This window comes from Macrobrachium nipponense, chromosome 41, assembly GCF_015104395.2.
Source record: "Macrobrachium nipponense isolate FS-2020 chromosome 41, ASM1510439v2, whole genome shotgun sequence".
NCBI lineage: Eukaryota > Metazoa > Arthropoda > Malacostraca > Decapoda > Palaemonidae > Macrobrachium > Macrobrachium nipponense.
The window spans coordinates 40,832,596-40,858,023 of NC_061102.1; the positions used below are offsets into that span (position 1 = coordinate 40,832,596).

General features: G+C 36.7%; 1 protein-coding gene across 1 annotated transcript in view; it reads right to left on the minus strand.

The window, feature by feature from the left end:
* Window positions 1–12,334: 12,334 nt before the first annotated feature.
* LOC135212720 (glycine receptor subunit alpha-4-like) overlaps window positions 12,335–25,428 on the minus strand; it is a 162,215-nt gene continuing 149,121 nt past the window's right edge. The window contains exons 9-10 of the mRNA XM_064246418.1: window positions 13,732–14,060; window positions 12,335–12,871 (exon numbers count right to left, since the gene is read on the minus strand). Coding sequence (XP_064102488.1) covers window positions 12,380–12,871; window positions 13,732–14,060 — 821 coding nt within the window. The 3' untranslated portion in view covers window positions 12,335–12,379. The remainder of the gene's footprint in view (window positions 12,872–13,731; window positions 14,061–25,428) is intronic.

Sequence of the window (25,428 nt, forward strand, 5' to 3'; positions counted from 1 at the left end):
AGGAATCTAGCATAGTCCTGATTCTCAGGTGGAATCTATTTAAAAGAACATGGCTTCAATATCTCCAATAAATACATAAACCTCTTGCTGGAATCTGATGAGCACTCCGTCAGGAGACTTGTTTACTTCATCATCTGGACCTAGTAATACTCTTCATCTTCCTGCTTTGCCACTCAGCTCTGCTGACAACCTGCTTCATGTTGTTAGGAAGACTCACATTGGGATCTCTGAAAGGCATGGGGAGGTGGAAATGACCATCTTTAAATTCAATGTCATCCTGGCACCTTTCCACAAATCTTCTGTCCTCAAAAGGTAAGCCACATTCATCAGGAACTGACCCAAGACTCTTTTCAGAAAAATCCAACACAAAATAGTGCCTAACACTTTCAACAGTAATTGAGTTAGTAACATGTTGAACATCAGATACAAGTACCCTGTGACATGTAACCCCATTTGAACTAAGCTTAACATGTACAGGCCCGTCCACCCTTGCAAATACATATCTTACTGCAAAGGGGCCATAACCTGAAGTGGGCACAAACTCTAAAGGTTGTAAAGCAGTTGGACAGTTGCTACCTATCAAAATTCCTATGTCTAGCTATGGCTAATACACTGGAATTTTATCAATAACACTTGATAAATGAGATCAATCCTTTAACATTTCATACCTTGGAATTTGATCATGATTAACAGGAATATCCTTTTGTGTGAACACCCTTGACAATACAACATCATTATTACCATGTACATAAGTGACAACAAGATCATTTACAATAAAAGTTTTAACCATATCAGTCACAAGCATTGTTTACAACTTGACAGCTGTTTCAATACCTTTACAGTTTAATTGATCCTTGATACTATCTTTAATGAAACAACCTGTACTGCCTGTTTCATAAAAAGCATAAGTTTGTACTACATTGTCACTAACCTTTACATGTAATTGCACAGGTACAATCAATTGCAACACTGTATAAGAAACTGTACGTACAGAAGACTTCAAACTACAGGTAGTCCCCAGTTGTCGGTGGGGTTTTGTTCCCGGGGTTGTGCTGTTAAGTGAAAACCACCATTAATCGAAACTTGGTGATTTATGGTGCCATAATGGCACTTATAGCACTGAAAACTGGTTATCGGCGCCATAGGGACCCTTATGGCTTGCCATAACCATCCTTATGGCACCATAAACGTCCTTATGGTGTCACAAGCATCCTTATGGCGCTATAAGCATCCTTATGGCACCATAAGCATCCTTATGGCGCCATAAGCATCCTTATGGCGCCATAAGCATCCTTATGGCACCATAAGCATCCTTATGGCGCTAATAACCAGAACTTGTCCCGTTAATGTGCCATAAATCGCTAATTTTATGGCGCTAGACAAGCCCCATAAAACTCTGATAACCGAGTCCGCCGATAACAGTGACTGCTTGTACCTAGACCTTGAGCAAAGTCTTGACCTGGAGTGCGGCCTTCACCTTGAGTACCATCTTGACCTCAAGCACAACCTAGACCTTGAGTGCAATCTTGACCTTTACTTCCAAACTGTGAACTAGCTTGTGATGCAATTGCACTATTGCTGCCAATCATCCTATAGCTCTCAATGTGCAGAGTGGTAGGATGCCTTTTATTACTGGTCTTGCACTGCCGTTGATTGAAACACTTTTTTGAAGTGCGGTTATTGCCAAAGCAACTGAAGCAAAGACGATTGTCTTTCACAAACTCTCGTCCTTCATCCACGCTCTTGTGCAGAAATTGAAAGTACTCCTCAATGTCATGATGACCACTGCAGAGTCGGCATTTCCTGGTATACTGGTTTGCAAAATTTGACTGTTTCACTGTAACTGCAAATGATTTTTGTTTGTTCTGACTTGAGCTGTGATGTGCCTTTGCCTTTGAAAAAAAAAAAGACTTTACCCAAAGCTTCTTTGCTGAACACAGGAGCCATTGCTGCATTCTGCACAAATTCCACTTATGTGGTGAAACACACACAAACACTTTGCTTTCTGAGCCTTATCACATGATCCAACAACTTATTCTGAATATACACAGGCAGCTTTGAAATCACCCTCTGAAGGTTTGGCGAGTCATTTAAAACCTGCATGTTTGGCAATCACTGCATGGTATGATTACACTTCACAAGATACAAAGCATAATCATGCAAAGATTCACTGCTATCACCTCTCACTTGTGGCAACTTGGTCAGCTTGTCTATGTATGCCATGGAAACCTTGTATGGATCCCCATACACTTTGTCCTGAAGCCTTTTTGCTGCAATGTATCCTTCAGATGCATTCATAAACATGCACCCAGCTATGAGTGACTTAGGATTTCCTTCTAGTTGCTGATGTAAAGAAGTACTACAGCCTGTTGGAGTCTGATGTGGTGTATGGCACAATGAGGTCATTAAATGCCAGCATGAATGATGCATATTCAAGATCACCACAAAACTTAGTCACTTCAGCATGAGGCAGAATCATAGCCACTGCTAACTGCTGCTGACTTCAGTAGAATGACTCTGGGGCAGGTGCCATGGATAGAGAAGGCACTGTGATGTTGGGTTCAACATGATGCACAAATTGACAAGGAACAAATGCTGGTGTTTCAGGGTCCAAAACTTGGTCTGTCGATGGAATAAATTTTTCCTGGAAAACCTTTTCCCTTGCCCTGGCTGCTTCAATTTCACCATCCAACTTTAAAAAAATCTTCCTTGTCTTTCTGCCTGTTGTTGGGCTATTGCAGCATGCTGTTGTACTATTTCTGCCTGTTTCTCCAGCAGTACCCTCTGTGCAAGCAAACTAGCCAACTTTGCCTTCTCCTATATGTGAGCCGACTTCACACTTGATGCTGTGCTTCTAACTGACCTGGATTCAGTAAAAATCCGTCCACAGAATCCTGCAAACTTGCCTCTATTGTGGCTATCCATTGATGCACCTGGATTCTGAATCCTATGACAGACAATTCTTTATCTTCAAACCTTTTGATTTCTGGCTAGTGCTCGTTGACAGGTAGTTAAGACAAGTAATTACTGTGGCAGTCCTTATACTTGTTAAACCCTTCCTCAAACTCCTCCATGCCTGTCTTTACTAAATAGAGGTTGTCAGGCTTCTCCATACACTTGCTGACCTCATTCCGTTTCTTTGTGAGGGTAGAGAGAGCCACAGTCTGGTTGTTCTTGAGGGTGGGTAACTTCTCCTTGGTGTCACTGTTGTAGTAGTAGTAGTAGTAGTAGTAGTAGTAGTAGTAGTAGTAGTAGTAGTAGTAGTAGTAGTAGTAGGTTCACTACTGAAAGGAATTATTGCAGACTCAAATACATTATCAAATAATAATCCATAATATTCAGTGAGTTATAACAGTGACATACTGTACCTTGATATATCTTACAAGTTAATTAAATACACCTTTATAAACTGACAATAATTTCATTACCACATTAAACCTCCTTTGATTATATCACATTTTTATCATATTTATAGAATAAACAAATGTCAAATATGTCAAAATAAACCAATTTATGTCTTTTAACACCTCCATGAATGATAAGACATATAGTTAATATATTCATAAGTTCGTCACAAACTTACATCTGTGTGCCCAATTATATATCCTTTAAATTACAAAATATATAAAACAACTGTACTCCTTGAACACCTTGCTTGAACTGCCAAAAGAAACTTCAGAACCTTAGGAATTGAGGTAAAACCAAGTGATGTGTGTACACCTCTCAACTCTTGAACTACCACTTGAAAACTAACAACATCGGGTTACCAACTAGATGGGTTTGTATCTACATTAACACTACCTTCTGCTTCTTAGACAGCGAAGCCTTAGAGACGAAGGGGAGGAGGTGGCGGCAGAAGACAACGATGATGAAGATGAAGAAGACGACGACGACACCTTTCTAGACTACTACTTAGTCAGCTTCTTCAGGATGGCGGTAAGATCCCCTATCCAAGGGGCAGTAGATGACTGAGCAGCAACAGGCAACAAATTAGGATCAGGAGCAGAGGTAACCATGGGGGCTCTTACAGAGGGCAGAATACACTCAAGTGCTACCAGACTGGCCCGAAGGATTAGTTTTTTTTTTTTTTTTTATAAGGTGGCTAGGAATCAACAGGTTACTTAGCAATGGGACCTACAGCTTATTATGGGATCTGAACCAACATTATATCAAGAAATGAATTACTAATCGCCAGAAATAAATTCCTTTGGTTCCGCATTGGCAGCAGTGAGGAGCAAACAAATGAAGGGCAACCGATGTAAAGCAGGTTGATACAGCACTGAAGGAACCACAACTAAGAAATTAAATTGTTTCTTTAAGCAATGCCCAAATTCCAAAATCCCACTTGATTGGTGAAAATTGGAATAAAAAAACAACCAGGTCTCAGCATTGTTCGTGTAAGCACACCTGTAGATAAAAATAACACAAGACAAATACATTTGCAATCCTTACCAACAATGCACTAGGAAAAAATAATCTTATCACGAACCCAACCTATAAACTTCAAAAACAAAAACCATCTATCAAAAATGTCATGTGGGCAACAACTTTTATCAGTAGGGTAATTACATCTTTGTATTGTAACAATATATTCATGACACATCTTCGTAGGCTTTTTGTATCAAGTATATTAAGGAGACCTTAAATCGAAGCAAAAAATTCCCAGATTGAAAACTGGTAGTAGAGTAAACCATACCAGTTTCCTGTGCCCTAGGTCAGGTTAGAAGAAGGCTTCCATGGGATAAGCCCCCTATGTACAGTAAGCAAAGGCCAGGTTAGGTCAGGCGAATGGAATGGAATACTCCAATATTTAGGCCAAAGGTCAAGCGCTGGGGCCAATGAGGTCATTCAGCACTGAATGGGGAATTGGGAGTAGAAAGATTTGAAAAGTAAAATAGGAGGAAAACTTCAGTTTCACTATTAAACAATTATTAGGCGAGGGTGGATATTTCTACAGAAGCAATCTGTGGTGGCCTAGACTATGGCAATTGATGTTTTCCTATGTTATTTTACTTACTGAACAAGAATTTAAAGTAATATTTATTCGGACGACTGTAATTAACCCCCAGGGGCCAGTACTAAACACAGAGAAATACATTGGACGCCCCAATCCCTAGTGGATGTCGTATCCGCAGTTACGTTCCTTGCAGTTTGTAGAATTACCCTGCAAGGAACGTAACCGTGGATACGACATCCACTAGTGATTTGGGCGTCCAATGTATTTCGCCGTGTTTTGTACTGGCCCCTGAGGGTTAATTACAGTTGTCCGAATAAATATTACTTAAAATTCTTGTTCAGTAGGTAAAACTGCATAAAAAAACCGCAACTGCCATAGTCTGGGCCGCCGCGGATAGGTACCCTATGCTGTAGGGAAAACCCCCAAGACTGAGAATGGTATTAAGAATAAACAAGCATGATCCAACCTCCAGCTTAATCAGGATGCATGCAAGATTTTCCCCTCATGCATGAGTTGTAAACGTCACATAGGTAAAACATTACCTATACATTCCTAACTTTTTATGAAAAATAAAACTTGCTAAATCTACTGTCAAATAGAGCCTTGTTTCACCAGCAAAAATTGAAATAAATATACTGTATTTTATTAGAAATAATTTTTCTGTACTGTTTAACATGCACATTACTTATTTTTAAAATGTTCATTCTAATAAACAAAAAATAAATATCCTATCCTAAAATTCCTATATCATTAACTCTATGCAAAACACATTTTCAGGTTCTTCCATAGACCTTTCCTACATCCCTTAAACAACAACAAAGTAGTTGTAGGCTTACTCCCTGAGTAAGTGAAAATACACATATTTCCAGTGCCCAAGGTCAGATATCAGGTAAGGAGAGGGATTCCATAGGAGAAGCACAAATCAAGTAGGCTATGATGCATCACCTGGTATGTCAGACCTACCAACCATATCGCATTTTGCGGGAGTCTCCCGCATTCCGAAAATACCTCCCACATTCTGCATTAGCACTCGATTCTCCCGCATTTAGATAAAACGAATGAGTTCTCCCATAAGGCTTGCTATAAGTATAGTACCTAAACCAAGCAGTGAATTACTTGCAAAAGCTAAGTCAGCAACATATGCACATAACAGAGCACACTCTGTTCAAAAATGATATCACTGTCATATTCTGTCCATAAAATACAATGCAATAACATGCACAACAGGCTATAACAGAAATTTTGTCATACTATGGATATACATATGTATTTCTCTTTAATTAATTTTGGTGTATTTATTCATGAAATTATGCATCTATGTTCTAGTAGATATGAATCTCCGGCATTTTTTTTTTTTTTAAATCTCCAGCATTTTTTTTTTCTATATTTCCAGCAATAGTTTCAGGTAGGGTTGACAGATCTGGTATGTACTTCACCAGTTTCTCACTAGCCTATTATCCTAATCTAATAAATCTAATACCCTTAACTTCATTGTCGGGCTGGACCACACAAGGGCCTCTGAGTCTATGTTTCCCATTGATTTCACGATAAATTTAAAAACTTTTTTCCTCCAAAGTGATCTACCCGATTACCTGATACACTGCGATTTAACAATTTGTAATGGAGAGTAGCCATGTGTGCCACGTAACTATCAAACTATCTCTCATTATTAGCCACATAGCCCTACCTATAAGAAAAATCAATGTGCGTCCCTCTGCGCACATTTGGCAGAATGGGAGAGGGAAAGAAGCCTAACCTAATGTAACTGATATGACCTAGTCCTACCTTGAAACCAACGATTCCACAGTGGATTCAATGTAGGCCATACATGGACACCTGATTGGTGACTAAACTTGTTCCTCTCTGGTTCACGGTCACGATTACCTACCTGGAGCTAAAGCATGTCGACTTACTGACGATCGAATGCCACCTACCTGTAGCATGAATGAAGTAAGCCTCTTGTACCCTCCTTCCTGATTGATACAGATAATAGCTATTTACGAGAGAATTCTTACACTCCAACCTCCAACACTGAGAAAGTCTGTGAATTCTTACAGTTCAGTTCCACCTCAAACACTGAGAATCTCTGAATTCTTACACTTCAACCTAAAACACTGAAAATGTCTGTCTCCACGGGACAGTCGAACCATGTACTAATTACAATTTGTCTGAAATGTATATTTCCGACTACGAGCAAAGAGCTGCCAACACTGACTGACAAGTGACAACCCAGTTTTGCCATTTGACAAAAATTGTAAACCATTAAAGGACTAAGTTTTCGCTCACAAAGGCAAACATTTCTTCCAACTCCATTAACGGAAACCATGACACGTGAATTTTCTCCTGTCTTTTCAATATATGACTACAAAGATAGTTTGAAAATATTGGGAAAATAACAAACTAGCGTGTTCCGCCACAGTTTTATCATCTATTGGCGAATTTTGTGTGAAGAGTTTTACGTTTCCTACCACACTAGTAAATTTGTCTTCCTTAGAACTTAATAGGGTGGGGAAGAAAACGTCCAAAATACACACGTAGTATTTCTTATTTGTGACCAACTGCAACGTTCGCGAGTATACAGGCTTTACTTTTAATTGATATGACGTCGAGAGTTAACCACCGGCATCTATCCAAAGCTTAGCACTGTCTACAGAACTTAAATGCTTTCAATGAATAATCCTTCACCTAAATCATCATAGATTATCAGGGATGAAAAGAGCTTGAATGAACAGAGCTTGAAAAACACTGATCCCACTAAAAGATTGAATTAATTATGTGAACGTGGGTGTCATGCGCTCACATAATTTTCTCTAGTTACCGAGAGACGTCGAAATATTAATGACATAAATCAGTAACCAATAATAAGTACTAATCATGTAACAGTATCATAAACTTTTATCAATGCAGAATTGATCATGCAAGGATGTAATTCTTAAGGGATACTAAGTAGGTTTTACCAAGGCATTATCTGACCTCCAACTTACTCGGGGTACATGCAAGATTTTCCCCTCACCATAAGTTGTACACATTGTATTTCTAAATTTAACGTAAATTAAAACGTGCTCAAATCTACGGCCAAATAGAGCCTTGTTTCACCAACGAAAATCATAATAAATACATTACATTTCATTAGGAATAATTTCTCTTTACTGTTAAATATGCACATTATTAATTTTTTTTTTTTTAAGTTTTCATTCTAACAAATAAATAATAAATACCCTGTTCCAAAAGTCCTGTATCTTTGACTCAATGCGAAATACCTTTTACGGACTTTTTTTTTTGGCTCCCATAGACCTTTCCTACCCCAAACAAAAGCAACAACAACAACAACAACAACAACAACAACAAAGTTGTTTGTAGGTGTAGGATGTTAGATGCGTAGGATTGATAAAATCCCGGTGTCCAGTGATGCGTGTATTGCAGAGTGATCCATACTGCAAGATCGCCAGTTGCAAACTGAGTCGGTTGGAGGGAAACGCCAACCTTCCCCCCGAGGCGGGAAAACCAAGTCCCTTTCTCTTCTACAGTAGGCTTACTCCCCGATTAAAAAGAAAGGGGGGAAAGGAATTTCTACTGACAATAGGCTATGGCACCTTGGTCTTGAAGAGGCAATTCACCTTCAAGCTGTAACACACATGGTGGAGAATTATCCATATTCTTTTTGTCGCATTTAGTTTCTGAAACCTAAACTATTGAAATCATGACAAGTTGCCCAGAAAGCTCATTACTACAATGAAAACCATTGTCAGACAGCAGAGCCTTTTCAGCCGTTCTTACTCCCCAAATACAACTGTCAATCAATGGAACTTTGTCCTTTACGGTCAACAACAAAACTTTATTTCAATACATGAATAGTATTGTGTGAGCGCACCCACATACGTAGAATGAGCTCTAAATAGACACGAGAAATGTGAAGGAAACCGTTCTGAATTCATTTGTTACATTGGGGGGACGAAGATAAAAATGCGTAATGACTCGAGGTACAAGGGACAATTATTCAAATGCTTCTCAATTTCAGTATTGTCAAAAGCATCTCGAGTTCATCGCAAGACATTTCGGAAGTTTGCACTTGATGGAGGATGAAACTCTCCCCATTTAAACAAAAGGACTTTGAATGATGCTATAAATTCAGTTGAGGTGGAGGAAATTGGTCCACGGGAACTTTTCCTTCAGCTCGCAAGACAGTGACGCCCGATTAATTCTGACCACGAGCCATTTAAAGACGCAGACGTTTTGGTCATTATTGCTCTCCTGTGAGTGATGGGAGGAAAATTTATGTCTATTTATCACTTAGAAATGACAAACTATCTTTCATACAAAGAAAAAAAAAGAACAAAGGGCTCAGAGCAAATTTTATTTTAAAAAGTCTTCAAAACAGATAGAAAATGGTGCCGATATAGCCTGAAAGACACGATGAGAAACATTTGTCGTTATAAAGATGTATTCTTAAGTATTGGGAAAAGGCAACCTAAAAGCAAAAGGAAAGAAGGTATTTAATTTAGTTTCACCAGGATCTCATACATGTGTTCAAGACAACAGACAGTACGCAACTGGACCATTAAAAAAGAATGAACTCATTCCCAACCATCTTCAAGTCTTCAATTTGAATATGACCTCAATGAAAACGCTCACCTTCCTAGTGAGAGGTTTTGATCCTTGGCTCCCGAAAACTGAGTTCAAACACGCAATGAGTCACCTTTGTTACGTTTCTTCTTGCATTCACATAGACCTGATAAAGTTAAGTAACAGTAGAAAAATATTGGTTCTGATTAGCTTACTTCCTGTAAGCTGGCTGAAGCGTTCTACAAAATTTGGTCAAATCCAAGACTAAAGTATTTTATGAGAAATGTATTTCAAATATGCCAACCAAAGGCCCAATGTCTCTATTCAGTCCCCATATTGAAGATGAATCCATTTTTATTCTTGTGCAATATCTATTGGGTAAACGTAAGGACTGAAATTAATACTACCTTTCAAGTTGACTTATTGACTGAAAGCACTAACTCGCTTCTTGACGCCAGATCTTGCAAACTTTGCGAGGAAAATGAACAAACATTTTTTCTAGTACTACTTATTTAGATTCAAGGGTCTAAGGTTCAATAACACAATAGCAATACTGTATTTAGTATGGGCAGTAACCTAGAGTTCTTCGAGACATTTCAACAGAACGAGCCATGGGTTTGGCGATAACATCATTAAGATTTTCTGTATAATGATCCTCTAATTAACATTCCTCTGAGTAGGAAAATAAATACGCTTCAAGAGAAAATTTTTATTGTCTTATAATGCGAAAATATTGTATACCTGTAACTTCCTGGCGAATGTAAACATGAATGGCCACGAACGGACACTGCAATTATTTTTACAAATGAGTTATATATATATATATATATATATATATATATATATATATATATATATATATATATATATATATACATACATACATACACACACACATACATATATATATATATATATATATATATATAGTATATATATATATAATAATATATATATGTATATATGTATAAATACATATATATTTGAGAAAGATTCTGCTACGAACATTACGGGAAGTAATAACAATCATAACATGCTCTTTAGCGAGCGGAAGTGAAGTTCAATACTTTCAAACAGAGCGGCCATGAAATTGCGGCGAAGTCGACAAAGAAAATACAGGTACCATTTAATACACGAAGTCCATTTTTGTTCTAAACTTTCCCCGGAAAAGTTACAAAAGTGAAACCTACATAATATTGACTGGGAGAGTTCTAAGCAGTGTAACATACCATGGCACATAAAATCAGGTATTTTACGATTTTATACCGTCAAAATCAAGCACAAAACTTGTTAGTCTTTCAGGTGTTCCTGTCTCCAGGTATGGCCGAACCTTCACTTTCCCTTTAAGAATTCCTCTGATATTATGAAAGCGACTCATAATTATAAAATACTGTCAAACAACTTCCCTTTAATCCTCAGGTAATTGGTCTTATTTCACATCCTGCTTAATCCGGCTGTATATTATTACTCAACCGTCTTCTGGGCATTTTTCCTTTGCACAACCCTCTTCAAATCAGTGTTAATACATTAAAAATATAACAGAATTAGTGCTTATGGAATGAACAAATGAACAAAAAACTAACGTATAATGCGTCGTAACCAGTATGCATTTTTGCATAACAGATCTATTGTACGCCAAAGTGTATATTTTCTTTATAATGAATTTCATAAAATAAATATAATCCCAGACCCAGGTTCTCAAGTCTAGATGGGTACTGGTTAGGTCAACGTGCAATTAGCAATGGCGAACTGCAGTGTGTTGTAGAGAACTACGAACGAATATCGATTGTGTTACCAGATAATATTTCAGATAGAGAGATGCTGTATTAAAGAAAACTCACCTGTTTTAGCCTTTCAAGATAGTTGCAATTGTTTACAAGGTATATACGTACACTATATACATTTATATATGTATATGTATACACACACGCACACACACACATACACTCACACATATATATATATATATAATATATATGTGTGTGTGTGTGTGTGTGTGTGTGTATAGCCTATATATATATATATATATATATATATATAGTATATATATATATGTCTAATATATGTATATATATATATATATATATATATATATATATATATATCTATATATATATATATATATAATATATATTGAAAATAACTTGATCACGAAGTATATATAACGTGAAGCTATGTATAAATAAAGGTGATGCCACGAAGGAAAATATTATTGAAAGGCGAGATTTTCCCAAAATCCAACGAGTCAGACGATAAACATTTGTATATAAAATAAAGATGAGGTCATTTTCACCCCTACTTGTTACGGGTTCTTTTTTAAATGGTATGGATCACATACAGTATTTACACAATCACAATACGAAGTGAACTGTTCATCATGTACTCCGTTAGGTAGTAATGGAATGCTTTAACTGCAGTATAAGACCATTCCATTTCTTAGAAAGAAAAAAACGAGGAATCCAACAGCTGAAGAAGTATTCACTGAGAACAAATCTGGCCCATACACATGTATACACGCGATTTCACATACACAGCACATATAATATCATGCAGACACACATTATATATATTATATATATATACCTATATATATATAATATATATATATATTGTAGGGTATTTTTTATAATGTATACTACTTTTTTTTGTACACAAATATATGTCAACTTGGAACTTAGTCTCTGGACAAAATGCTATTAATCTTAAATAAGGGCTATATATATATATAATATATCTATATAATATATATATATATATATTATAATAATAATTATTTTTTTATATAATTAATATATATATTTAATGTGACAAATGCAAGATGTTACATGAAGGTAACTTCAAAGCATTAAAACTTCCCCTTCACTCCAGAACCTTGAAGTAAACCCAATAGACGACATTGAAGACACCGAATGTGATAGGAAAAACGGCTCGACAGATCTTGTCGATTTTCTTAGCAAGCAGAGCTTCCTGCTTCCATCTGAGAGGCAGAGAGGACAACTCTAGGTCACTCTGAGGACTTTTGAAATGGAGTCTGTGGACTTTCGACTCGCCCTTCCCCTCTGTGCCCTGGTCAGGTTGGAGCGTCTCTCGCGTGCTCTTTCCCTTCAGGTGATGGCAGGGTTGCAAGACCAGACCTTCTTGGTAGCTACTGCTCGATGCAGAGGTTTGGATGTCTGGTCTCTGCACAGCTCCCAAAGATGGCCTCCTTCGAGTGACTTGCGAGAAGGATGTCTCCCCTCCACTTCTTTCCGTATAAGGATGAAAATCGTCGTTTTGGTGATGCTGGTAACGCTGGTAGTTGTCGTTAGGAACAATTTTGTAAATTTCACCGCCATCCTCTCCCGTTGAACCCTGTGGTAAAGGAAATGTTAATTGGAAATTTATCAAGTCTGTTGCTGATAATATCTAATTTCAAATTCAAATATAAATAGTTTTTAGTCATGAAAATACCAACATTAAAATATGTAACGTTATTGCATTATCTAGGTAATTAAAGTTCTGAAATTCCAAAAGATATATCATACAATGCAGATTTTATTTTTGTAAAAGATGAAATATTCCTTTTTTCTTTTTTTGCCTTCACTTACATGCTTTCTTTGACACCATTTTCTCTAAGCCAAAAAGGACAGTAGAATCAAAATACTTTTCCTCCTCTCTGTTCTCCAAATGGATACTGGCTTTGGGCTTGATTGATTCTCTATCTGTTCCCTCCTCTTCTGTAACTACCGCCCAATATGCATTGATCTTCTTTTAAATAATTCTCAACGACATCCGTGCTCTGCTTATGCATATATATATATATATATATATATAGTATATATATATATATATATATATAGTATATATATATGCATATATATATGCATATATATATACATATTGCATATATACATTACACGTGTATATATATATATATATATATATATATATATATATATATATATATGTGTGTGTGTGTGTATGTATGTATACATATATATTTGCATATATACACATTATATATACATATACTACTTATATATTTGGATAATCACTAGCATCCCGAATATGCTGCATTGCTGATTTCATCGGTCATGGGTTTTGACCAACCAAAATCTATATCAAGAGGGGTACCTAAATGTATGAGCAAACATTAAATGAATTGATTAATGAAATGAAATGAATTACTGAATGAAATGTTCCCAGAATCAAACTGAACCCCAGTAACTTACTCCCTGTAATTCGGGCGAAGGTCCTCCTGATCGGTTGCTGTAGCTGCTAAGGGAATTGTAAGCCAGAGTCTGAGACGTAGTAGTAGTAGTCAAAGTGGACTGTCTCACTGGGGACGACTTCCCAAGGGAATGGAGAGACAAGGAACCGTCCAGGTGGTCGTCACCGGTCAGGGCAGCGTTGAGCGAATGTCTGGCATAAGCCGCCCCCCAGAAGAAGAAGCGCCGGTGGTGTCTCGCCAGGTGATTGACGACGGTGAACTCGACGAGGGCCAGGAAGACGAAGGCCGTGCAGGACCCCATCCAGATGTCCAAGGCCTTCACGTAGGACACTGGAGAAGGTTAAAAAAAAAACAATGTTCCATTTTCTGACTGTTCTCTTTTCCTGCGGATTACTTAATGCCCTACTTGATATGAAAAATAGAACAGGGCGCCATACTAGGGTGCATATGCAGAGAACAGTGAGTCAATGAAGCCTTCTTTTCTTGAAGAAAGTCTTATATAGGCCAAATATATAACTTTAAGAAAGCTTTCAAGAAGGGAAAATTTGAAAAGGAATAACAAGTCGAGAGCTAAAATATATTCACTTGAAAATGTAAATATAAATAAGAAATTGAAGCACCAAGAAAATGATAATAACAGAAGTGGTTCAAAGGAGTCATTGTTATTCTTCTTTCGATAAACTCATGTTATGGGTGCAATTCAATGACAAGCTAATTACCCTCACTCATTAAAACTTATGCCATACAAAGATGCATTATCAGTTTTTATAAACATATGAAAACACGACTCAGCAACTTGGAAAGGTTGATAAGATTAAAAAAATGTTTACAATCCAGTAAAATGTCGCTTCCAGTCACTGTTCGTTATTTCATATAAAATTTTATAGTATAAAGGTCATCACAATACGATCTAAACAGGAATGTAATCGGTCATACTTTAAACGTGACTGAGAAAAAATTGGTCATGACGTTCACACACACATACAATATATATATATATATATATATATATATATATATATATATATATATATATATATATATATAGATAGATAGATAGATAGATAGATAGACATATATGTATATACATATTTGTATATAATACATGTATTTACAAAATAATATATATATATTAATTATTATCTAATATTATATAGTAGATGTTATTATGTATACCATATATATATTATATAAATAAATAAATATCGAGGCTACAAATTGTCCTTTAAGTATCTAAATTCGCTCTACCTCGGAATTTATATATCATATATATATACATATATATATATATATATTACATATATATATACACATATATATATATATATATCTATATATATATATATTATAATATATATATATATATTACTAACATAAGGACGACACAAACATTGCAAAGGATCTATGATAACATATTTCAGGGAGACCCGGTAGGCGGATCCTGACATCAATCATGAAGAAAAAAAAATGTAAGTTTTACGACAGGCACTCGGGAGAATCCCACGTCATCGATCTCCATCAGTCACAGCGACGCTTATAAAAAAAATGCTATCTGTAAATGTCAAGGGGAAGTATCTAGAACTTTTTCCCTTCGTAATCAGGGACGTTCCTCGTTGTTTATGTTTAATCTATTTTTCACAACTTTTCTGTAAAAAATAAACGTTCTTTTGATGGATATTTTGAGCTTGGAAATGGTGGGGATAAAGACAGACAGACAGACGGAAGATAGACATATAAATAGGCGGAGAAAGAGGAAATATCTTATGAATGGTTTCATCCCAAAGGGGTAAGGATTATCTCGTCGAGGTTCTCTTGCTTTGATATACAATTTGACGCGGCAAATATTGCTCCTGTCCTGCGTTTTTCTTTCATGTTCACCCCCTCTCTATCTACTTTTCGTCTCATATGCGTCACAACGGTCGACGAATAATCAGAGAGAGAGAACCAGAGAGAGAGAGAGAGGAGAGAGAGGGAGGGGGGGTTGGGGGGGGGGGCGTTTGGGTAACAGTCGAAGGAGAGCGCCGGGAACAAATGAAGCTGTTTATTCAAATAGGACATCATTCGCAAGGGTTAAGACAAAAGATGGTAAGCGCGAAAGCCGTCAGAGAAATGCATTGTTGTTGGTTATACTGTTGTTTAGTTTTAAAATACAATAGAAGTTGCAAATGAGAAGTGAACTGTTTCAATTAAGTCCTTGTAAAAGGAAATGTGTAACAAAACAGAACAAAGTATGATTGCCAAGAATATTTTTCTTTAGGGAAAGAAAAGTTATGATTAAACTTTGGAAAGAAAGTAAGAACTCAAAAAGAATGAGAAAGTATGTTATAAGCGCATGTGCAATGAAAGGCAAATAGAAAAGTCAATAAAAAATTTATAGATTGATAAACCAATAGGAAAAATTGGTGGAAATTCTACGTTTTTGGTAATTGATAGAAATGAAAGTCTGTTAATTACTGGAAAACAGAATCCTGTCACTCCATGGCGTTACAATACTGAGCGACTATTGAATTCTGCCAGTGAGTGAAAAGGGAAAAGACTGAAGCCCAGTTACCTTTTCTGGTGAAGATGAGCTTTGGTAAAGAAGGGAACAAAATGAAAACATGAAAAAAGCACAATATATGAAAGCACTCACGGTGCAGAAACACATGCGCAGTTGTAGGCATAGGGGGCAATATCTATGTTTAACTGATTACTATACCAATGTGGTTCAATAGCCTTGATAATTAGCATGACACTTTTTGTGACGCACATTGACACTGAAAGGTTTGTAACTAAGAAACAATGCGGAATCTGTAGTGTGTGTGTGTGTGTGTGTGTGTGTGTGTGTGTGTTGTACTATAAGGAAAAACGAAGTACTGATGTGGCAGATATGTCAAAGTTGAAAGATGATATCTACGGGTATGTAGAAAGGAAAGGTTTTCTCTTATGAACCATATCTGTTTTATGGAAACGAAGCAATGTTGTTAACTGAGAAGGAATTAAGCGTGGAGAAGCAAAACATGAAATAAGAAATGTGGCGACAAAATATAAAAATGATGTAGGTAAGATAACATTCTCTAGTGATATAAAATTAGATGAATCGATGTTGTTATGGGTGCACACATCGCATGCGAATGAAAATAAGACTATGAAGACCAAGTGTGCATTCTACTGTATATTTGATATAAATGCTGGAAATCCTTTCTTCGGTAATATAATACATATTTTTCAGGAATATGACTCTACTGGCTCTACCTGGTATAGTATTCTCTCTTTGTATGGAACCCGGATGATAAATGAGAGTTCCCATGTCCCTTCAAAGACCTGTCACTATAAATCTATACTCCTGTGACAGTTTTCAAGGCTCAGTCCTGAACTGCCGCTAAATCATAAATAATGGAGTTTAAGATGAATGGATCTTGACTTCCCTCCAGTGATATCTGACTCAAAATTCTAATTCTTAATATTTCATTCGTTTCAAATAGTGAACAAATTCCAAAGCTTTTCTCTCATTTGTTCTGCGACTGCTTTACAGTTGTACACACACACACACACACACACACACACACACACACACACACACACACACACACATATATATATATATATATATATATATATATATATATATATATATATATATATTACGCCGTACACTCTGGTCTTATGATCTAATAAGTGCCAATAATCTGGTTACAGCTATAACGTAATTATGAGCAGGGGAAAGGATTTAAGGGTCAATGGAATACAGGTACACGGAGCAATGAAATCAAAATGTAGTGTGTGGAAGAGTAAAAGCCGTAGATTCTCATAGGCATTGGCGGTAAATAGAATGAATGATGGTAAAATGAGAGACGAGGCGTCACAGAAATAAGGAAAATCGCAGGTTTGGGCAGAAAATTAGGAAGAGACTTGGAGAGTCTTTGGAAGCTCACTTTCCCTTATGAAAATGAAGTAAAAATGTTAAGTAGAACAGCGATACAAATTGAAAGCTGTTAAAATGAACTCTGCGAGGCAAATCTGGAGAAAGAAGAATGGAGGGCTGAAAAAAAATTGAGATTTTTGACGTTAAGTTAGGAAAATAAGGTTTACAACTTATTAGACCGGCAGCCCGGACCATTGAGATACAACGAACGAGATACCGACTGTAACCCCTACTGGTATTCAGGAGTAGACTTGTAAACTGTGAAACTGACCGTCTGCCGAAAATATATGGGTGGCTTACTTAACAAGCACCACTAATTGCTCGTTAGATTTTGGGTCTAGATCCAATATATGAGATACCAGATGAAACTAATATATAATATATCTGCACACTCTACTGATTACAGAATGACCAGTGACAGACATTTTGGAGGGTGGGTTCCCCCTGACAGACGCACTGAAAAGGGGGGGTTAATTGGATCTAGATCCAACCTAGGAGATACCGAGTAAAATTTACACTACAATAGCACTGCATATCCTAGAATACTGTGGTGGTAATGACAGACGTTTTAGTGGGTGGTTACCCCCTGACAGACGCCCCGCAACGCGTGGGGAGGGGGAGGCAGGATCTGCATCCAACATTGGAGATACCAAGTAAAATTTGTACTACAATTGCACTGCACATCCTAGAATGCTGTGATGGTAGTGCCAGACATTTTAGTGGGTGGTTACCCCCTAACAGACACCCCACAACAAGTGGGGAGGGGGAGGGGGAGACAGGATTTGCATCTAACATGGAGATACCAAGTAAAATCTGTACTACAATAGTTCTGCACATCCTAGAGTACTGTGGTGGTAATACCAGACATTTTAGTGGGTAGTTACCCCCTGACAGACACCCCACAACGAGTGGGGAGGGGAGGGGGAGACAGGAACTGCATCCAACATTGGAGATACCAAGTAAAATTTGTACTACAATAGCACTTCATATCCTAGAATGCTGTGATGGTAATGACAGACATTTTAGTGGGTGGTTTCCCCCTGACAGACACACCCTAACAGGTGGGCAGGGGGAAGGGCAAGCCCTGATAATGAATGTCTAGATTAGTATAGTGGGCTACTATTGACCCGTATTATACATTATCGTGATATATTTAATAAATATTTTTATCCTTTCTATATCCTTTGTATTTATCTAACACAGTGTTTCCCAACCTTTGACACTTTGAGGAACCCCTGAGACAATTTTCCTCATCCCAAAAGGAACCCCATACACACACACACACACACACACAACACACACACACACACACACACACACACACACACACATATATATTATATATATATATATATATATATATATATATATATGACTGGTAAAAATGTTCTGTAACAACAGAATTCCATCTAATAAAAGGAGCCCATAAAAACACCAAAATGTAGAGAGAAAAGTACTATATTTCAGAGACTGCTGTCTCTCTCTTCAGGTATATGATTCATATACCTGAAGAGAGAGACAGCAGTCTCTGAAATATAGTACTTTTCTCTCTACATTTTGTGTTTTTGTTTTTATGGGCTCCTTTTATTAGGATTATATATACTATATATATTATATATATATATATATATAATATCTATATATATATATATCTATATATATGTGTGTGTGTGTGTGTGTGTGTGTGTGTAAGTATTTGTATTAATTACCTTTAGTAAAACAGAGGGAAAAAATCTCGCACGATATGTTACGATAAAATAAATTATAAGACTACGATTTCTCACGCCATGTTTAACGAAAAATATATACTTATAAATAACAAATAATTAAATAAAACATGAATTCTTACGGAACACCTGGCGATCGTTCACGGAACCCTAAGGTTCCACGGAACCCCGGTTGACGATGGATGATCTAACACAAAAATAATTTATTTGTTTCATATAAATAACAGTCATCTGTAGGCCCATAATAATTCAGTCATATTATTATTTTGTCAAGCAAGCAACTGACTTCAATTATAGTAGGGGAGCCCGGGGCTAGTTGGCTACAGGGGTAAGTTGGCTTACTCAACATGACTTTAAAGTTTACCAATAGGATGACTCTAATACATATACTGTATAATTGCCACGTGGTTCCTCAATTACCAGCAAAATTCTATAGAGATAGAACGTAGGAGCTCGAATTTATGAGACAATTTTTTATTTTGATGGTAGTAAGTAAATATTTTAATCTTTCTGCTATTTGCTATAACATCTATACATCCATAAAGATTAGTTTTCAATGATAGCATAGTTTTCCTTATGTTTTAAAGATTCTATACCGTTAAAATTATTAATTCAAGGCTTCTTGGTGTGGACTGGTAATCGTTTTTGTACCAAATGTTAGGGATGGGCAAGTTGGCTCAAAATAAATGGGGCAAGTTGGCACACGTTATTTGATAACAATAGTAAGCCTATTTATTTATATAATTTACGTTTTGTTTCTGGATTTTTGGAAGGATAATGAGATTAGTGTCCTATCATTTCCTCCACATTGTTCTCACAAGTTGCAGCCCCTGGATTTTAGTGTTTATAGACATCTGAAGAAATGTGTTAACAGGGCATGTGATTCGTGGATGACTGGTAATCCAGGATCAAGTATGCCCATCTGTGACATTCCTGGTAAAGTTTCCTCGTCTTTACCTCTAGCTGTCACTTATTCTGATGTTTTCAATTGGTTTAGGATTGATGGAATTTCAACTTTAAATTACAGACTATTTCAAGATTTTGATTTTACTGGTGGTTATGTAACAGATTGAGAGATGTCCGAAAAGACACATGGGCTTCAGATCACTCATCAGCGTGATACAGAGTTTAAGAACTGCTCTTGTTGATCCAGAAGAAAGCTCAGCTGAAGAAAGCCTGTGTTTGGTATGTCAGGAGAAGTGTGGGTCCAGTGCAGGGCATGTAGCATGTGGGAGCACGAAGACTATGGCGAGGATTTATTTCACACCTGCCACAATTACAACTAGATGATGATCTGAAGTAATACTAATGCCTTATATTTTGTATTTTGGAAATTCAGAGGGTATTTTTGCTATTTGATTTAAATGCAATGTAGTAATTTCTTTTAATTATCAATGTGCCATCTTACCTCATAATGTGTGCCAACTTGCCCCGTGGGGCAAGTGGCACGAAAAGTTATTTTTTTCTAAAGCTTATTGTTAAGCAAACAACAATTATTTTGCTCTATGATAAAGACGAATGTTAATATTTTTCAATGGTGGTAAGAATTTTGCAAAAAGTTTGTTTTATATTCGCAATAACCAAAATTGTAAAAAGTGTGCCAACTAGCCCCGGTCTCCCCTACTCGCTTTAGCTTTGTTTACGATATGAAAATTAATGTAGCGGTGGTTGGAAGACTGACACTATAAAGTAGCATATAAGTTCTTATCATTATTAGAGTTATTGCTGCAAAATGTCTATGTACATAACATTTGTTAAATAGAGTTACGCACCCATTAAATAGATAGTAATACATATGTAATATATACGCTATAGTCAAGGTACAGATCATAATAATTGTGCTACAGCCTACTCGGTTTGTTTTATCGAAGTAGGACTACCTTCTTTTGGTTTCAACTGACTTTCATGCTAATGAAATCATGGATACATTTTTGTATTATCAGTTTTATGAATGAATATTGTTGTTACTATAGTCGATTTTTTTTTTCGGCTGGTGTAAAATTCGTCAACATAATACACCTGGCTGAGGAAGGACACAGAGGATCTCTGTTTTTTAAACAATATCTCTACACACCAAGTTATTTCGAACATTTCCATTCTCTCAAGAACATTATGAATAAATACAAGAGCAAACTAGACAAAAAAAAATAATAATAATCACCTTGCATTAATGTAAAGAAAACAAGAGAAATGAAAAATTAGTGCGATTGTCAATTTTTTCTATCGTTAATGTTTAATGAGTCAGTGTTTAGCGAATTGTTAGGGTTTAGTGAGTATGCGTTTAGTGAATGTTTATGAGTAAGTGTTTGATGAATGTTTAGGGTTTAGTGACTGTTTAATGTCAGTATTCAGTGAATGTTTACTGAGTCTTTACGGTTTAGTGAATGTTTTGTGAATGTTATTGAATGTTTACTGTGTAAGTATTCAGTGAATGTTTTGTCTTAAGGGGTTTAGTAAATGATATGTGAATGTTAAGTGAACGTTTAGTGAATGCCTTGTGAATGGTAGTGTTTAGTGAATATTTAGTGTGTAAGTATTCAGTGAGTGTTTAGGGTTTTAGTGAAAGTTTTGCGAATTTTAAGTGAGCGTTTAGTGAATGTCTTGTGAATTTTAGTGTTTAGCAAATGTTTAGTATGTAAGTGTTTATTAAGTTTTTAATGAGTGGATGTTCATTCACTGTTTAGTATTTAATAAGTATTTGGGGCTTGGTAAGCTAGTATTTAATAGGTGTTTGGGGTTTAGTGAATGTTCAGTGTTTAATTAATGCTTAGGATTAAGTGAGTGTTTAGTGAATGTTTACTGAGTGTTTGGGGTATAATGAATATTTAGTAAATTTAGTATTTCAAGTGTTTAGTGAGCATTTAGTGTATAGTGAGTGCCTAGTGAGTGTTGGGTATTCAGAGTGTTTTGTGTTATTGAGAGTGTGTGTGAGTGTATGTTAAGTGTGTGTGTGTGTGTGTGTGTGTGTGTGTGTGTAGTGAATGTATGCAAGTGTGAGTGTTTACTGAGTAAGTGCATTGTGAGTGTTGGTGGTTAGTGATTGTACATTACTGTTTAGTTAGTGCTTCGCTACCATATGCAAAGAAAGTCCTGTATTTACACAGGAACCATTTATGATTGACACTGCTTAGATCCAAGAGCAGATGCTTAGGCCTGACCACAATGGTTGGAGTGCTTAGGTGTGTTTTCGTAAGGTAATTTTTCTCTGTGAAATTGGGTCGAATAATAATAATAATAATAATAATAATAATAATAATAATAATAATAATAATAATAAAGATTAAAAAAAGTAATAGTAATAAAATATAGTACTAAGAGCTGGACCGAGACCTTTCAATATGGCCTTCCGAAGTCACTCTCGGCTGGGAGATCGCTACTCCAGTGATTGACGCCCTATGCCTTGCACACAGCTGACATATTTGCACATTCGGTTGTCAAATTTTTATGACTGTTGGAGACGCATTATAAATCATATTAACAGTGGTAAATGCATTGAACAGACGTGAGGATATAATATGATGTTAGTGCCTGTCTACTGGATATAATGAACAAATAAAGAAAAAAATATTACTAGGGAGAAAATTAGCCGAATAATGGTCGTCAAAGCCAGCATCGATAGAATGTATTGAAATACATTACATAGGCTGCCTGTGGTGCGTGCTGGCGGGAAGTTAAGAGACAAACGCACTCGGCTGGCTTTAAACATCAAACTGTGTATCATTTTTATTTAAGTTTAGATTTTCTTCCCTGAATATATATGGTACCTGATACTTGGTGATAGTGTACAGATCAATTTGAGTGAGGCAGCCGCAAATAAGTGGACTTTTAGATAACTGACATGATATTATAGGCCAACTTAATTTGGGAGTCAGGAGCTCCAAGTTGTATGATCGTCAACTTCGGGAGGGGGAATAAAATGGGGGAAAATGTTTTAATCTTTATAGTTAGCTTATCCTGAACAATTCATTCACATTTCCGTTTCCAGTAATTATTTGTGTTGTGATACATCATCTCTTTGTGAATGTGAGGGTGTTAAAACGGCTCTTTATGATGGGACTTTGGTCTTAATATCAATCGAATTCCCATATCCGATAAAAATTTCATTTCATCCACACGAACCAACAGCAACTAAAGAACAATTCATTTATGGTAAGACACGTTGGGCTACGAACCTCGACATGGCTGCAGTGTCCTAACTATAGGCAAGAAAAGAAAATGACCAAAGACGCTATTAAAGCGAGAATACTTATCTTACATTTCTTTTTTTAGAGGAACTGAGAGTGGCACCATATGACTGGTTTAATTATTCAAAAATGGCTCAGCACACATACTTGTAGCTGTTGTCAATTGTGACCCCCTCCCATTCAGATAAAATACTTTTAAAATACTTTGTGTGAAGTTATAACTAACTCCAAACCAAAGGATAGTGCTAATATTATATAGTATATAGATATATATATATATATATATATATATATATATATATATACTATATATATATATATATATATATATATGTGTGTGTGTGTGTGTGTGTGTGTGTGTGTGTGTGAAACTATAGAAAGTAGACAAAGCCTAGGAAGTCTCACACATAGTATTTATATAGATGTGATGGAATTAATGAAGTGAAATATTCCATACTTCAATAGGAATTTTAAAAAATAACTCCCGCAGTAATTCTTATCCTGAAACATCACAATATTTCTTAAATTTTTTGCCTTTTACATTTTATCAGGCTTACGATTTTCAGATACTTACCATATTTCTAATATTAATATTGCCTATGATAGATTTTGAAATATTTCAAGGTGTCCCACCTCTCCCTTCCAATCGTAGGTTATGTCTGTGAAAGGGTAACCACCCACTAAAATGTCTGGCATTACCATCACAGCATTCTAGGATACGAAGTGCTATTGTGGTACAAATTTTACTTTATATCTCCGATGTTGGATGCAGATCCTGTCTCCCCCTCCCTCTCCCCCTCCCTACTCGTTGTGGGGTGTCTGCCAGAGGGTAACCACCCTCAAAATGTCTGTCATTACCACCACAGTACTCTAGGATGTGCAGTGCTATTGTAGTACAGATTTTACTTGGTATCTCCAATGTTGGATGCAGTTCTTGGCTCCCCCTCCCCCTCCCCCCACTCGTTGTGGGGTGCCTGTCAGGGGGTAACTACCCACTAAAATATCTGTCATTACCACTGCAGTACTCTAGGAAGTGCAGTGCTATTGTAGTACAAATTTTACTTGGTATCTCCATGTTAGATACAAATCCTGTCTCCCCCTCCCCCTCCCCACTTGTTGTGGGGTGTCTGTCAGGGGGTAACCACCCACTAAAATGTCTGGCACTACCATCACTGTACTCTAGGATGTGCAGAACTATTGTAGTACAGATTTTACTTGGTATCTCCATGTTAGATGCAAATCCTGTCTCCCCCTCCCCCTCCCCACTTGTTGTGGGGTGTCTGTCAGGGGGTAACCACCCACTAAAATGTCTGGCACTACCATCACAGCATTCTAGGATGTGCAGTGCAATTGTAGTACAAATTTTACTTGGTATCTCCAATGTTGGATGCAGATCCTGCCTCCCCCTCCCCACTCATTGTGGGGCGTCTGTCAGGGGGTAACCACCCACTAAAACGTCTGTCATTACCACCACAGTATTCTAGGATGTGCAATGCTATTGTAGTGTAAATTTTACTCGGTATCTCCTAAGTTGGATCTTGATCCAATTAACCCCCCCTTTTCAGTGCGTCTGTCAGGGGGAACCCACCCTCCAAAATGTCTGTCACTGGTCATTCTATAATCATTAGAGTCTGCAGATATATTATATATTAGTTTCATCCGGTATCTCATATATTGGATCTAGACCCAAAATCTAACGAGCAATTAGTGGTGCTTGTTAAGTAAGCCACCCATATATTTTCGGCAGACGGTCAGTTTCACAGTTTAAAAGTCTACTCCTAAATACCAGTAGGGGTTACAGTCGGTATCTCGTTCGTTGTATCTCAACGGTCCGGGCTGCCGCTCTATATGCATGAGGGGAAAATCTTGCACGCGTCCCGAGT